Raw genomic sequence first — 16,327 nt, 5'->3', positions numbered from 1 at the left:
CAGTCGCTCCTCGCCCACCTGCAGGCCAACGGGACCTACCAGCTCACGGCTGCTTGGCAGTTGGGCCTCGCCAATCGAGTATTCTGCGGCTCAAATCATAGGACTCTTCGTGAACGGTATCCCTGCCGACCGTTTCGAACATCGCAAGACCCTGATCGGTGTGCTGCTCGGGAAAAACGGGCTTCACCTTCATCATCCTCTCCTCGAAAACGTTGCCTCAGCTGCTCGTCGCGGAGATGCTGGCTGGGATTCGCTGGGTATCTTCCAAAAGCTGACGACGACGCACGCCTCCGAAGTGTGCCCTACCTGACGACCTACAATAGCCTCTGCTGGGTCATCGGCCAGTTCATCGCGCCTGGCGTACTCCGCGCCTTGGTGTCCAGAGCTGATGACTGGGGTACAGAATCTCGTTCGCGCTGCAGTGATTGTGACCGGTCGAACGGCATTAACATTGCCCCGGAGTCTCCCTGAAGGCTCGTCCGTCGCGGAAAGGTTGACGAAGCCAGACGCTCTTTGGCTCTCTGACAAGTCGCAGCGTCGAGGGCGCCGCTTTGGACATTGACAAAGCAAAATCATGATGATTCGCACCAACGAGACGGAGAGGGAACTGACTGCCGACACAATGTACTGGGACCCCTTCAAGGGCGTCAGTGCTCGTTGCACGGAATTTGTGTGCATGGTGTGGATGGACCAGACGCTGTCCGGGTCGAACTCTATGGGGTGCTCGACGTATCTCTACCAGCAGGCCGGGCTGGCCGCCAACAACTCCTTCAGCATGTCCCTCGGGAAGCACGGCATTGGTATTGTCGGCACCATCCTGTCTTGGTTCCTGGTGATCTGCTTCGCTCGTAGAACGTTGTTCTTCACTGACCGGCTACATGCGTGCCTCATTCTGTCCACCATTGGTGAGGCGTTCTTTGCAGTCTCAGCCAATGCCGGCGCGCAATGGGGCATCGGGCCCTTGCTGCTTGTGTGTATGTTTGCGTATGATTCCTCAGTTGGTACGTCTCTCTGCCTCCCAACCCCCTTTCAACTCTCTTCTTCCTGTCCATCCTGGACAGCATAGTGACACGCATCACCAGGGCCCCGTCCGCTACCAGCTTGTCGCCGAGCTCATATCGACTCGTCTGCGAGCAAAGTCGGTCGTGTTGGCCCGCAACATGTACAACATTGCCAGCATCGCCAACATCCTGACGCCGTGCATGCTCAACCCCACCGCATGTGGCTGGGGTGCAAAGACGGGCTTCTTCTGGGCTGGCACTGCCTTGTGCTGTGCGACATGGACCTTCTTCCGCCTTCCGGAACCCAAGGGTAGGACATACGGTGAGCTGGATGCCTTGTTTGAGCAGGGAGTGAGCGCGCGACAAGTTTGCCACCACGGCCGTGGGGAGGATCGATGTCCGCTTTGCGTCTGTTTCAATTAAAAAGGATGGAGGTTCCACTGCCGAGATTGAGCGTATCGTGACCAAGACGTGAAGGGATCGCGAAGGCAATCCATACATACGTCGTCTAGGGAGCTGCCGAGGACCTCGATTGTTTTTTATTGCGAATTTCGCCGACTTGCCCTTATCCGCTTCTTCTCTTGTAATGGAATAGCCGAATGGATTTCAACCAGTCGCAAACATCCGGTCCAGAGGCTGCTTTCAGGCCTGCCGTATTGAGCACTTTCACTCGTGATCGCGCTCCGCAATAATCGCCCAACCTGCCCTCGCCCAAGTCCGCATTCCGGATTCCGTTGCTCCATAATGAAACCACCGCTCCAAAGTCAGAGAACCAGCCAGGCATGGGGATGAGGTCGAGAGAGGGAGCAACACGTGGGGGGCGAAAAGCCACGTTCTCGCCCAGAAGCTGGAAAGACGCCCATAAACCGCGAGGCATGCCGCTGCGTCTCTTCTTCTCCCCCCCCCACCTTTCTGTCCGCCATCCACAAGTTACAGCCAGCCGGTGGGGAGAGGCCGATAAAGTCGAGGTCTTGTGATTTCCTGATCGTCATTGTTTTATTTCTTCCGCATCGTCTTCCCCTTGATTAACACTGCCGTGTGTGTGAGTTTGTGCGTCGGCCATCTTGATCCGTTATCCGTATTCTCTCTCTTTCCCTCCCCCCCTGCACCGACAATCCCGGCCGGGGCGGCCAAAGCTGATCCTTTTCCTCCTCTTTTTTTTCGTCGCTTTGGTTCTCCTTTGCCTTCCTTTTCCCCTCTCTCACTCGCATCCGGCCGCTGGACCCATTCCTAAGGCTTGGAGTAGTGACGCCATGAGCTAAAGACCCCGATTCAATCTCATGCGTATCCTCCATGAGTAGCAGAGCGGCTCAAGCTTGCGATGGATGCAGGGTGCGCAAGGTGAAATGCAACAGCAATCAGCCTTGCTCTCAATGCTCCCATCTGGGCCTTGGGTGCATCTACTCGCCTTCGACCAAGCGCAAGCCAAGCGTTCGCAATCGACTCGTGACACAGCTCCGCAACAAGTCGAACATAGCAGCGTCCTTGCCCAGCCATGGAAGCACCTCGCTGGCTGAACGTCGAGAGAGACCGCCGGCTCCAGCGGTGACGTCCATTGCCGGAATCGTGAACCCGGTCAGCTCGGAGCATGATGCTCCTCTCGCCAGCATTAGTCCTGGAGCTGGAAGAGGCAATATCAACAACACTGGTGCGGTTGGACCAGGTTACCGAGCTGCCTTTCATGCAGAGCCGACCTTGGACAGTTACGCCTTTACGGCAGGCTTCTTCATCGGCATGCTTCCCAGATACGAAGAGCAGGTGTATCCGGTCAGCCCCATCATCACGAGCTATGAGGTGCGCCAGGCCATTGACAACATGCACGTCAGCCTCGACGACGCTGCCTTTGTCTACGCAGCAGGGGCGGTGACGATCAACCTCACAACTCCCACGGTGCATGGCGAGGCGGGAGCCCGGATGACGGAGCTGATTCGGCTCAGCCTCAGCGCGTATCGACGGGCCGAATCCAATTCGGATGTCAAGAACGGGAGGTTGACAGAGGTGCGGACCACGTTCAAGCGCATCATGACGTGCATCTTCCTCGAGGTGTCCATGATGGCCTTCAACCGCTTCGACCGCAGCTTCGCCACGCTGCGCGAGGCCATGACCATGGTGCAGATGATCCACGTCCAACAGTGCTCACACAATGCAGTGCCCCTCGAGCCGCGCGACGTTCCCAAGTTTCAACGCGTGTACTGGGAGGTCTTCATCCACGAACGCTTCCTGACCATCCTCTCCGGGTTTCCGTGCATCATGGCGCCGCTGCCTAACGGCTTACCGGTGCGGGACACATCGATTCCGGCACACATCGACGTGGGATTCAACCGCCTCATCCGCCTGTTTGAGATCATGGACGGGCCCTTTCTGCTGTACTGGAACGCGCAGCAGAACCCGGCGCAGCCCGTGCCAGGGCTGTCGTTGCAATGGATCGAGAGCAAGCAGGCTCAGCTAGACGAGGACGAAGTCGGGGCTTCCGAGGCTGAGCAGGCGCTGATTGAGAGCGGCCGAGGGTCGTTTACGGAGCTGCAGCACGTCGATCTGCTTGTCACCAGACTCTGGATGCGTACGCTGCTCTGGCAGTTTGTCATCGCCCACGGCTTTCTTGGCTCGACGCCGTCACAGAACATCCACGACGGCCTGTCCATCCACTTCCCGGCGCACCGGCTGTCTGTGCAGTTGCGAGCCCTGGTACGCCAGCTCGAGAACGTGTCCACCATTGTCGCACACGGGATGGGGCTCCTGCAGAAGATCTTTGAGATCACGAGCACTGTGGCGGATGTGCTTGCGCTGCCGCTGGGCTGTGGTCAGACGCAAGACGACGTGCGCAGCCAGATAGAGGACTTTGCTTTCTTGGTCAAGTTCCTCTTCAGCTTTGAGAGAGCCGAGCAGGAGCAGCGAGACTACCTGCAGCACAAGCTCGAGGTGCTCCAGCAGCAGTACGCCATGGTGAACTTTGCGGACATGGTCGGACTGAGCCCGACTGTGCACGCTCCGTATCGAGTCTGAGTATGAGTCTGATTTATGAGTAATACAAGATGGCTCTGTACCTGTGGGAAAACGGGCATATGGTCAGCATGATTCTCTCTCTTTCTGTGGTTGTCTTGCAGTCCATTCATTCCCTTGCATGAGCTCGGGATGCTGGCAGCACCCGGTGTCACTCGCGACTGCAATGTACGAAGTGAACGACATAAAATCAGTGAACCTACGGCGTTGCTCCTTGCTGCGTTATCCCGGGATCTCCCATGTTTGTGCGAGGCGTTGTGCCGTGTCACCGCCGTGAGACAGCCAGCCGCACCGCACGTTGTGGCCAGTCCATCTTGAAATTGGCACGAAGAGCAGCCATGTTGTACGTAACGGCCGGCTCAGTTGAGGACGCGGGAGTCATGAGGGATAAGAGAAGACAAGAGGACATGTGAAGCTGACGACGAAGACGTATTTGCCCGGGACTGTCGATGAGAGCTGCGGTGAAAAGGCGAGTCCGTTGGATGGGTAGGTAGGAAGGCGTGCAGGCATGACTTGATATTGATTTGATTTGATGGACGCGTGGAAACGACACAAACAGACCGAGTCCTTGTATTGATTGTATATACTACCTAGGTATTCATACCTTAGGGATTCTGGTTGTACCTAGTCCATCTCTTGCAAGTTGACAGGTCAGACTAGGATCGCCGGCAAGCCGGAGTCTAGCAGCAGGCCAAAGCGGGAGCGGCGTGGCGGGGCCGAGCGCTTAGAGGCTCCTAGTTGCAGTTGATTGTTTCGGCATGAGCTCCCTTGCGTCCCACATAGAGTTGAGGATGAGAATAGGATCGGATAGGTACCTACCTAGTAGAGAGTGAGATGGGATTCGGGTGGAAGTCGATGATGCTTCATTAGTGGCAATTTGGTATCTCTTTCCTCCATTTCGTGTCTTGGGCTGGGCCACGGGACTCAGTCGGAAGAGAGTTTGGCAGTTGATGGAAGGCACTATCGACGGTCGACCGCCAGTCTGATGCAATTCTGGAAGCTGGAGGCTGCACCTTCCCAAGTGTCTCGGGCTCCAACTCAAAGATCACCGCTATAGCAATAGCAGGCGCGAACCCCGAGAATCCAGGAACAGGCGGGCACTCTCCACAGCTTCATGCGAGCAACCCGGGAGCGCATACGAGTTCATATACAGTACAGTATGTCAGGGTGACACCAAGAGGCTCCAGAGGCCTTACATGCTCTCCGGACTAGCATGCAATCGGAGCTTCCGTCCCTGAAGACTCTGTGTTGTGTCTCGAGGGAAGGGCTGAGAAGGCGAGCAAGGATGCAGAAACATAGGTAGGTAGGCAGAAGGAAGCCCCAAAGTGACGTGGACCGGTGCTACTTGCTGCGAATAGTCACAGCTTCCCCCTTGCATGTGCTAATGCGTCTTTGTGCTATCGGCTCCCGTCCTCGAGTCAGTCAGCTTCCTCGTATAGGTGATGTTTTGGGAAGAAATGCCTTGTCTTATCCGTCAAGGAGTCCCTAGGTAGATAGTAGGTTCGAACGCTGTAAAAGGCTGCGTGGAAGTACGGGGCCGGGGAAGGAGACGCAGAGAAAGGCGCATAAGAGGCAGCGAGTTCTACGAAGGGAAGCAGAAGGTGCTACCATTCCACGGCGGTCGAGGCCCTGGGAATCCCTTGCTTGGCGCCCGCAGATGCCTCCTAGGCAGATCGGCATTCGCTGCTGCGGTAGGTAGGCACGGCTTTGTAATTGGTAGGTAGGTAGGTAGGTAGGTAGGTACCTAGGTAGGTAGGTGCAAGTTCATCACAATACTACCTTTCATACGGCATCACCACTTGCCGGAAATACCTTGAGCTTCTCTCACCGCCAGAGCCGTGAGCGATATCAGAGAGCAGTGCCAAGCAGCAGCTACGGCCCGGGGGATGGATCGGCCTGTTTAATTTGGATCGCTGTGTCTCATCAGTCCAACCTCTTTCCCGGTTTCCCATCATCCCTTCTGTGTCCTGGAGTGGCAAATTGCAAATTGCAAAAAAAAAAACAAAAAAAAAAAAAAAAAAAAAAAAACACAGCGACTGTCAATCAGCAAGTAGTTGTACATTCGTCGTGCTTGCTGCAGCTTACACCGGTCCAGGATGGCTTCAGCAGGGCGAGCCAATAGAGCCAGCCACACTATGCATCGTCAGTCGGCGTCTGTCTGTCTTGCTTGTGCACGAACATGAGCTGCATGCGAGGGAGGTGTTGGGTTGTGCTTCTCGTCCGCGCTGCTGCTTCTACTCTTGGGGTGCCTCGCTTTCTCGCTTCACCTTCCGCTGCTTCTGCTTCTTCTTGTGACAGCTCGACTACTGGATCGCAACCCAACCAGCGTGAAATGAATAAGAAACCCGCCTCCGCATCTGTGAGGTCTCACGGATAATAATCCCGTCTCCTTCACAGGGCCACAGAGAGGGGCTCCTGATTCGATATCCATGCGCCGTCATGAGCCCAGATCTCAGGGCCTGCTCGTTGTCTTATCCACTCCAGCCTCGTTCAGGGTCCAGTTCTCTGGTTCGCTCACAGCCGGGGGCTTTTCGGTGCCAGTTACCTAGTGCTGCGTATTAATTAGTAGTTCGGGCGATGGCTGAATGTGCTTCGTCCTAGTATTGTCTAAACTGTCTCTCTTGTGTCAAATCTCAGATTCTCACGCCCCCCCTGTCTCGGCTTCGGCTCACCCTCACTTTGTTTTCTTTTTGTTTTTTTTTCTTCAAGGGTCCCCGAAAAAAAAACAGATATCAAAGCCACTCCACTCACGATAGGCAGTGGCATGGTTTGACTAAGGCATCAAAGCCACGATTCGTCACTGCAGGGCGGACAAATTGTACCCGTACCATGCCGCCTGGCCGCCTCGTGCACCACTTTCGCCTGGAGGAGCTCGCTCTAGGCCCTGCCGGCCGCTAGAAAGCCAGTCCAGGCCCTCTCTTCGACTTTCTTTCACCTCGTGCCCTTTTCCTCGGACCTTGTCTCGCATCCTCTTCATCCACCCCCTCCCGCCTCGGCCAGACCCATGCCTGTTCAGTCCATCTCTCTCCAGAAAACCAATCCCGAGCCTTTTCCTGCTTGAGACTGCCGCGAAGCAGCTCTCCTTCGCCCGAGAGACTTTGCGGGACCGCTGATCCTCTCGTACTGCAGTCCCTCAACCTCGCCTGACCCTGTGGTTCCGCCCTATCCTGTAACCCGTCGGGTCCCTGTGCCCTGCCCTGCCCTGCATCATCTCATCTGTCATCTTCTTGCCCATCTTTCCATTTCTCCATCCCGCCTCTGACTGGTGCATACGACTTCACTCTGGCACACGCTCGAGAGCCTCAGGCCTGTCATCAAACCGTCGCTGGCCTGGAAGCAGCAGCATCAACTGGACAGGTCGGGCGCTTTCGAGAGAGCAACAAGGAAAGCTTCCTCTCTCTTCCCTTCGACCTCGTGAATCCCGCCCATCGACGTAGCATTGCAGCTCCGTTTGCAAGGGGCCGTTGCAGCTTTTTCCCGCCCTCGGTGTGCGTCTGGCAACTCGGGAGCAGCGCCTGGCTTCACGCGCTCATTCGGCCAACATCGCAACCTCGAGGGCGGACCCTCCAGTCTGTACGACCTCAGGATAAGAGGAGCGACGCTGCATCTTCCTCTTGATTTCCGCACAACGCCATTGGCACATCGGTTAGGCGCAGCATCAGACGATGGATGGGCGCCCCTTGCCGCCTTACAGGGCCGTGTCCGAAGCAACGCGCCAGCGCGAGACGTTCAAGTCAGTTCATGTTGCCATGACAGCTAAGCACTTTGCCCGTCCCCAACTCATCCTGCTTGCCCTTGACTACGGCGAGAGTCGATGCTGAGATCGTTTGATTTTCTTTGCAATCCTGTTTGGACTCAAGACACGGAGCCTCCATCCGTTGACAACTACGTTCTCGTCGAGGGTTGTGGGAGAAACCCCTGCTAACGCAATGGCTGAATCCAGATATGACCCAACTCTGTTGTCCGCCACCAAGTTCAACAACACTGGCATCGCTCTGCCAAGCTCTGAGCTGATGCCCTCGCAAGACTTGGTCTTGACCGCCCTTGCCCAGCTAGCCGTTTTCCAGACGGGCACCGAGAGGGCCTTCATTTCCCTCTTTGACGTGGAGCATCAGTATTTTGTCGCCGAGGCCACTAGGACGCTGCTCACTTCGCCAGATGACGTCGACTTGGGACTTTGGATGGTTGGCACCGCCATCCCTCGCTCCCAGAGCACGTGCGAGTATACCCTTCTCGAGTCGGACCGTCTCGACAAAGCACGGGATAATGCTGCTGTCCCCGACTTGGGGCCAACCCAGTTTGACCAATGCGAGAACGTGGGCGATGCGAACCAGCTGCCGTGCCTCGTGGTCCCGGATCTCTCCACTGACCCCCGTTTCGAGGCCAAGCCGTACTGCCGGCCTGGAAGCGGCCACCGGTTCTACGCATCGGTGCCTATCAGAACGCAGAGAGGCATCAACATTGGCGTGCTCTGTGTAGTCAGCCCCGAGCCTGGGCGAAGATGGAGCGACCACTATACGAATCTGATGCGCAGGCTCTCCATGGCCATCATGGACCATCTCGAAGCCAACTTCTCAAAGGTGGCATACCGCCGCAGCGAGCGCATGATCCGAGGCCTCGGCTTCTTCGTCGCAGGCAAGGCGACCGAGTCCTCTTGGGCTTCAGTTGCTGGCCGGGAGACGTTCACGGAAACTCCGGATGCGCTGCTTCTGGCCCGGCAGGGTCTCAGGGGAGACGCCGGGACCGCCAACGGGCAGCCCGCCTCCGAAGCAACCGCTCGTTCGACGCCCGCCTCGGAACGGTCTCTCTCGCCGGACGGGGAGCGGCTCGACGCCAATCGCAAAAATGATCGCTCGGGAAAGCCGGCCGCAGAGACCAAGTGGGCTGACAACTTCGTTCCTGGCCCGAACCCCATCATCGACACGTTCTCTGAAGCTGCCAACATCATCCGCGAGTCTCTGGAGACGGACGGTTGCCTCTTCCTCGACGCAACCCCTGGATCATTTGGTGAATACGACAGTCGTTCTGGAGGAGCCCGAAAGGGCCGCTCCACAGGCCACCCCTCTTTCCGAGACGTCGAGACTACTAGTGATGACGAAGACGATGAGAGCGGCAGTGACAACGAGCACGACGGAGAGTCCGAGCCTCAGCCTGGAGATTCTGATGCCAACAGCGGCGCCGCGGCCAACGGTACCACCAACGCCGAGCCAAAGGCTGACAAGTGGCCATCCTGCCAGGTGCTGGGATACTCAGCCACGGAGAGCCGCCGCATGAAGTTCGAGGATGGCTCGCTGCGAAGGATCATCATGCCGCAGAAGTTCCTCGCAAAGCTCCTCCACCGATATCCCAAGGGGCACATCTTCACCTTTGGCGTCAACGGAGAGCTGCAGTCGAGCGACTCGTCCGACGACGACGGCTGGCTGACAGACCTTACCCAGGATGCCGCCTCGCCTCTTCAGCCGGAGCCGCAGCAGCCGCCTCAGGACGACGCCTCTCAGACGAAGCGCCACAAGCGGCCCTGGGCACGCCACAACGAGGGCAAAATCATTCAGCAAGTATTTCCCGGGGCCAGGAGTGTGGCCTTTGTCCCCGTCTGGGATCCCAGGAAGCAAAGATGGTGCGCCGGAGGCTTCGTCTACACCCTGACGCCGACTCGGATCTTCACCGTGGGTGGGGAGCTCAACTTCCTCAGGGCCGTGAGCATACTGGCGATTGCAGAGACGCTCCGCTTGAAGACGTTCGCCGCCAACCAAGCCAAGTCGGATGCCCTGAGCTCTCTCTCGCACGAGCTGCGCTCCCCCTTGCATGGAGCCGTCTTGGGCATCGAGCTCCTTCGCGATACCGAGCTGACCGTCTTCCAGGGCAACATTGCTCACACCATTGAAATCTGCTGCCGTACGCTTGTTGATACGGTCGATCACCTCCTCGACTACTCCAAGGTTAATAGATTTATCCAGACGAGGCGGCAGGGGGGGCAGACGTCGGAACCCCGTGGCCTACGACCGGGCACGGCCAGGTCGGTCGAGGAAGGCATGCTCAGTCTCTACAAACACATTCGACTGGACGGCATCGTCGAGGAGGTCATGGACGGTGTCTATGCCGGCTTCAACTTCATGCACATGGCCCTGCAGCTGGCCAAGCACAAGACCTCGGCCCACTCGTCGGACTGGACGGCTATGCGCCGCCTGGACGCCATGCAGGCCATGGAGGAGCTTGGGTCCAACGGCAAGATTGCGCTGGGCGAGGTGACTGTCTTCCTCGAGATTGACCACGACTTCAACTGGAGGTTCTACACGCAGCCGGGTGCCATTCGGCGCATCGTCATGAACCTGCTCGGCAATTCGCTCAAGTACACGCAAAGGGGGTCCATCAAGGTGCACTTGACGCAGTCCAAGCCGACGCGCAAGTCGTCGGCTGACGCCATCGTCCACATCGTCGTCTCTGACACCGGCAAAGGCATAGGCGAGGACTATCTTCGCAACGACTTGTTCAAGCCCTTCTCCCAGGAGGACCATCTTGCGCCCGGAACCGGCCTGGGCCTCAGCTTCGTGAAGCAAATCACCTCGCAGCTCAGGGGCCGCGTCACCGTCGACAGCGAGGTCAACGTGGGAACCATTGTGCGAGTGTCGCTGCCGCTGATGCAGACGGTGACGCCGCCCGACGGCACCCCCTTGCTCGCCGAAAACGAGGGCGACCTCGACAAGCATGTTGCCGAGGCGTCTGGCCTTCGTGTCCGTCTGATGGGCTTCGACATTGGGAAAAGGGGCAAGCGGCGAATGCTGGACGGAAGCTACACGGACCTTATCACCGAGGTCGAGCGCATCTGTCGCGACTGGCTGGGCCTCAACATCATCACCGAGGCCGAGGCCAAGGAGCAGGAGCCCGACTGCGTCATCTGGATCGAGGACCGGCTCGCCGACTCTCCGCTGGAGAACCTCATGCAAGGACCTCCCTGCGTGGTATTGTGCAAGAACACCCTGGTGGCATACAAGAGCGCGGCACAGTTTGAGCGGGTGAAGGCGCACAGGATCTTTGAATTTGTTGCCCAGCCGTAAGTACATTGGACCCCCTTTTAGCCGTCAACCTCCTCTCCTATTTCTTCCCAATTTCTTTTTTGTCTGATTGTTATGGTCACCATATCACTCGCAGCACGACTTGAATTGCCTCGTTAACCCCTTTTTGCTTTCCTTCTTTCTAGTGTGGCACCTAGAAAAGTCGCCAAGGCTGTCGCGTTGGCATTCAAGCGCGGCCGCGAGATGAAATCAGCGCCTCTGTCACCCGTCAACCAGCGCCAGGAGTTCCTCCCCGTGGTCCCCGACATCCTGAGCACTGTGAAGACGCAGCTGCCGACGCCGACGCCGCGTCTCCAGGCGCTGCAGAATCTCCTCTCCGAAAACAGCGACAAGACTGCTCCCTCAAAGCCCGACAAGGCAGACGAGCCCGGCCCCGGCCTTGCTGATACGACTGTGGCAGCGGCTGGCGAGGCGGCGGCGGCACCCGAGTTTCTGCTCGTCGAGGACAACAGCATCAACCTCGACATCCTGTCCATCTACATGAAGAAGCTGGGCCGCCCCTACCACACGGCCACCAACGGCGCCGAGGCTCTGAGCGCGTACAAGTCGAACCCCAAGCACTGCAAGTACATCTTCATGGACGTGTCGATGCCCGTCATGGACGGATTCGAGGCTACGCGCCGCATCCGTGCCTACGAGCGCGACAACCAGATCAAGCCGGCCATCATCTTTGCGCTGACGGGCCTCGCGTCGGAGAGCGCCCAGCAGGAGGCCTTTGGCAGCGGCGTCGACCTGTTCCTGACCAAGCCCGTCAAGCTTAAGGAGCTGGGCATGATTCTTCGGTCGAGGGGCTTGCTGCCCGAGGAGCCGCTGCTGGTGGTGACCAAGAATGGCACCCACGTTGCCTAGAGGATTCCTCCTTTTCTTTTCTTCTTTCTCTGTATTTTTTAACGGCAAGATCGGTTCATCGTCGGTCTTCTTTGATTTTACCAACTAATTTGCTCCGTTTTTCTCAACGGCCAAACGTCGTTCTTCTCTTCGATGGTCCGACTTTTTTCCAGATTTCGTTCGTGCATCTTCAGGGGGGGATTCAATTTCACGGTGTCGCGGACAACGGTACAAAAGGGGTCTACAGGCAATACAGGTCATAAGGGAAATAGGGACTGGACCGGATTGTTTTTCTTTCATTCTATTTCATCTCATCCTTTTCATGCATCAGCCCTGTTATCCTTTTTTTCGTCCTGTCATTCCTTCTCAGTAATTGACAGGGGGGTTCTATTTCATTTTGATTTGCCCATCGATCAATCGACACTTGAGCGACATACCCAAGCAGCACATCAAAGAAGCAAGCGAGCAAGCGAGCAAGCAAGCGACATTCTCATCGGACATGCTTTGTCGATATTTCGTTACGATCACGGCCGGTTTCGTCAGAGCACAACGGAGGTCTATGATAGACAGACTAGGGACACGGCATGGGGAGGGAGTATACGGCATTTCAAAGGCGGAACCATGACGATGCGATGCAATTCTATCATAATCTTGCTTCTTTTCATCGCATTCCATGTACGGTTCGGTTCGGTTCGGTTCGGTAAGGCTCGGCCTATGCACATCTTGGACGTCGGTATTTGCTTTATTTAGTTATCAAGTCATACGACAAATATACCGATGATTATCATACATGTTTCCCTGCTCAGAGTATCCTTTGATGATGAATGTGTGCGCTTGTACGTACTATACAACAGCAGTGGACCAAAATCACGAAGACAGCAACACAATCGGCTGACCGTTGGACACGTTCAGGCAAAGCTGCCCGTTGCCATCGGCAGAATACGTCGGCCCCTTGCCCTCGTCAAAGACGTTCTGCCAGCTTCCGTTGGGCACCTGCGTGCCGAAGCAGTGCTGGGCCGAGCTCCCGCCCCCGCTGTTGGTGGTCAGGGCCACCATCTTGCCGCCGGCGCGGCTAAAGGCGTAGGCCGTGTCGGCGACGTAGAGGTGCTTGTGGTCGTTGTCCGCGAGGCCGCCCACGGCGTGCTTGGCGTAGGTGAGCTTGGAGATGGCGTCGTACATGTCGGACTGGGCGTTGAAGCCGCTGCGCCAGAGGTCCTCCCTGTTGGCGGGGTCGCTGCCGCCCGAGAAGGCCTGCTCGGTGCCGTAGTAGACGATGGGGATGCCGCGCCCGAGGATGGTGTACGCCAGCGCGTTCTTGAGCAGGGCCGTGTCGTTCTTGACGCTGAGGAAGCGCGGGTTGTCGTGGTTGTCAACAAAGGTGCCGAGCGCGGTCGGGTCGGGGAACATGCTGCCGATCTGGTCGTGCATGTTGACCATGTCCTGCGAGGACCCTTGCTGGAGGTAGAAGCGCGTCATGGGGTAGTAGATGGCGTAGTTGAGCAGGCCCGGCATGAGGCTGGCGTAGGGCAGCAGGTAGTTTGGGTCTCCGTCAAAGACCTCGCCGATGCAGTAGACGCCGGTGGCGTTGACGAAGCCGGGCCAGTAGTCTTGCTCGACGTGCTTGACCGTGTCGATGCGGACGCCGTCGAAGCCGTAGGTGGACACGAGGTCGGAGACCCAGCCCTGGTAGAGGCTGCGGATCGTCGAGCTCTGCGTGTTGAGATCCGGGAGGCCGCTGATCCAGCAGTTCTGGACGCTGGTCTGGTTGTTGTAGTCAATGTCACACTCTGGGTGATAGGACGACGCTTGGTTCAGAGGAGAAGGACTGTCGTCGGAGATGTTGGCGTAGCCCATGTGGTTGGCCACGACGTCCACCATCATATAGAAGCCCTGGTTTGTCTCACGTCAGAATCATGCAAAAGGGTAAACCTATGTCAATGATGGGGAGATGTACCTTGCTATGCGCGGCATTGACGAGACTCTTCAGGTCGTCCGCAGAGCCGTAATGAGAGTTGATGGAATCAATGTCCTCCGCCCAATAGCCATGATAACCCCCATCACTGTCTATTCCAAGGTATCAGCATCAGCCATTTCCTCCAGGAGCCTGTGTGCGACACAAGGCAAGGCAAGGCAAGGCAAGGCAAGGCAAGGCAAAAGACTCACTCGTCACAACAGGGGTGATCCAGATGGCATCGAATCCCATGCCCTTGATGTAGTCCAACTTGCTCTCCAGGCCTTGGAACGTGCCACCGCAGTAGTCTCCCAGGTTTCCACACGCACTGCCTCCCGTGTCACCACTTCCGCGAGCGATGCGGTCTGTCAGGGCAAAGTAGATGGTGCGGGACCTCCAGGCGGCAGTGTCTGCGGAGAGGACCGGCAGAGAGAGCTGCAAGAGCAGCGGGAGAGCGAGACGGAGCTTCATGGTCGAGATGCAGAGGTTCGATCGAGTCCGTAGCGAAGCAAGCTGCTCTAGCAGTTGTCGAGAGAGCAGACGTCCCCCAGCATTGACTGCCCTGCCTATATATATATATCCCAGCACAAGTGCCTATTATCATGCCATTCCTCCCCCTTTCGAAAGAAGAAAAGCTAGCAGTACTATGCCCGCGGCGCATAAACAGACTACCTCCACTCGGCAAAAGCATCAATATCCATGCCTGACGAAGGAGAGCCCGCACCACTTACAGACCTCCTGTTCTAGGAAATCCCATGCCGCCGATCCCAGATCTACTGAGTCGCTCGCCAACCACGCGCTCCCGACAAAGGGCCGAAAGGGCCGAAATCGAGCACGCGCATGGCTATTCGCCAGAAGCCATGTGAAACGAGCCCTCCTGTGATATCAGCAGGATACACGCCGAAGGCTTCACGAAGCAAGGAGCAAGGTCAAGGCGAGGGACGAAGCAGCGAAAGAGACGCCCGGGAGCCAGGTTTGCTCTCTTCACAGGCGAAAAGGTGGAAATTGTCCCTTTTCTCTGGCGCGACAAAGTCGTGGAGTCACGGGCATCGCATCCCTGCCTGTCCTCGGTTTCGGCGTCTCTATTGGCGATGTTGCGCAGGCGCCATATAAATGGCGTCGGACCGGAACTGCGGGGGGGGGAGCATCCAAGCTGGAGAAGCTGAGTGGAGAGACGGCCAGATTGTCGGGATTATAGCTGAGACAGGAGGGATGGGGAAGGGTTGAAGGGGTTAAACAGACAGCGGGCCGACCGCCTAAAAGTTTCACAAACTGCCGGCAGAAACGGCCCGTCACCACCTACCGTAACCGATCCGGGCATCGCTGCTCCGTTTAGACGTCTGGTGTGTGGTTGCACGTACACCAACTTGCACCGAGCTACACTGAAGCTATAGCTGCAGCTCCCACATCCCGCCATCACCAGCTCCTTCAGCAGCCTCCAATCCCGGAATCCCCTCTCTCCCGCAATGTCCAAGCCTCCCATCCCCAACCTGCGCGACATCTCCGTCGCCGCCCCCTCCATCTTCCGCCCGCGCCTCGTCCTCCGCTCCGCCGCTCCCCCCACCGAAGCCTCCCCAGAGCTCGCCGCCCTCAACATCGACACCGTCTTCGACCTCCGCTCCGGCCTCGAAGTCGCCCACTCCCCGTCGTCCACCTCGTCCGACTACGAATACGCCGAGCAGTGGCCCGGCGGCCCCCGCCGCGTCCACGCGCCCGTCTTCGCAAACACCGACTACGGCCCCGAGGCGGTCGCCCTGCGCTTCCGCGAATACGCCTCGTCCCATCCCGTCCTCGGCTTCGTCAGCGCGTACCGCTCCATCCTCAAGGCGGGAGCGCCGGCGTTTGCGACGATCCTCAACTACCTCGCGTCCGACGAGTGGGATCCCGCCGCCGAGAGGCCCATACTGGTGCACTGCACCGCGGGCAAGGACCGGACGGGCGTGATATGCGCCTTGATACTGAGCCTGTGCGGTGTCCCGGACGAGGACGTGGCGAGGGAGTACGGACTCACGACGGAGGGGCTCAAGGATGCGAAGCCGAGGCTGGTCCAGCGGTTGCTGTCCATGCCGGCCTTTGACGGTGATCCAGAGGGCGCCGAGAGGATGTTGAGTTCGACGTTAGCCTCTTTTGCCTCTTCTTTCCCTTTGTTACACTGACCATTACATGCAGCTGATCTTTGGATGCTGACCATCGTGCGATAGACCAGAGAGCATGTTGGCTACGCTGGCCATGCTTCGCGAAGAATGGGGCTCTGCTGAAGAGTACATGATCGACGAGTGCAAACTCACGCCAGAGACTGTTGCTCGCATCCGACAGAAGCTCGTCGTTGCCAATTGAGCTGGCCCTTCTCGTCTCATTTTCCCTTTATAGATGCTCCCATGTGTTATGAATTAGATGTGTCATGACGAATAGCATGTTCTCTGATTTTGTGGTATATATATATACAGCATATAGGTATACATCGGTTGTTATAC

The 16,327-nt window shown here is 57.4% G+C and overlaps 5 protein-coding genes across 5 annotated transcripts; 4 read left to right on the top strand and 1 right to left on the bottom strand.

The window, feature by feature from the left end:
* Positions 1-2,294: 2,294 nt before the first annotated feature.
* Positions 2,295-4,004, top strand: CCMA1212_009165 (uncharacterized protein; the record flags this gene model as incomplete). The annotated part of the gene is made up of 1 exon (XM_073706263.1): positions 2,295-4,004. The coding sequence occupies one exon, from the start codon at positions 2,295-2,297 to the stop codon at positions 4,002-4,004; it is 1,710 nt and encodes a 569-aa protein (XP_073555272.1).
* Positions 4,005-6,859: 2,855 nt separating this feature from the next.
* CCMA1212_009164 (uncharacterized protein) lies at positions 6,860-7,114 on the top strand (the record flags this gene model as incomplete). The annotated part of the gene is made up of 1 exon (XM_073706262.1): positions 6,860-7,114. A coding segment is annotated over one exon (255 nt), but the record flags the coding sequence as incomplete, so codon positions are not given.
* An 816-nt stretch (positions 7,115-7,930) lies between these two features.
* On the top strand, positions 7,931-11,923 carry CCMA1212_009163 (Peroxide stress-activated histidine kinase mak1; the record flags this gene model as incomplete). Its single annotated transcript, XM_073706261.1, has 2 exons — positions 7,931-11,052; positions 11,200-11,923. 2 exons carry the CDS (start codon positions 7,931-7,933, stop codon positions 11,921-11,923), a joined length of 3,846 nt encoding a protein of 1,281 aa, XP_073555270.1.
* Positions 11,924-12,769: 846 nt separating this feature from the next.
* Positions 12,770-14,324, bottom strand: CCMA1212_009162 (Alpha-amylase A type-3; the record flags this gene model as incomplete). The annotated part of the gene is made up of 3 exons (XM_073706260.1): positions 12,770-13,792; positions 13,857-13,966; positions 14,066-14,324. 3 exons carry the CDS (start codon positions 14,322-14,324, stop codon positions 12,770-12,772), a joined length of 1,392 nt encoding a protein of 463 aa, XP_073555269.1.
* A 770-nt stretch (positions 14,325-15,094) lies between these two features.
* CCMA1212_009161 (uncharacterized protein) lies at positions 15,095-16,190 on the top strand (the record flags this gene model as incomplete). The annotated part of the gene is made up of 3 exons (XM_073706259.1): positions 15,095-15,196; positions 15,254-15,969; positions 16,055-16,190. Coding segments are annotated over 3 exons (954 nt in total), but the record flags the coding sequence as incomplete, so codon positions are not given.
* Between the last annotated feature and the right edge of the window lie 137 nt (positions 16,191-16,327).

This window comes from Trichoderma ghanense (assembly GCF_004382785.1).
Source record: "Trichoderma ghanense strain CCMA-1212 chromosome Unknown scaffold_15, whole genome shotgun sequence".
Lineage (NCBI taxonomy): Eukaryota > Fungi > Ascomycota > Sordariomycetes > Hypocreales > Hypocreaceae > Trichoderma > Trichoderma ghanense.
Note: the sequence above shows the minus strand (reverse complement) of the source record. Positions and strands in the feature narration are given on the sequence as shown.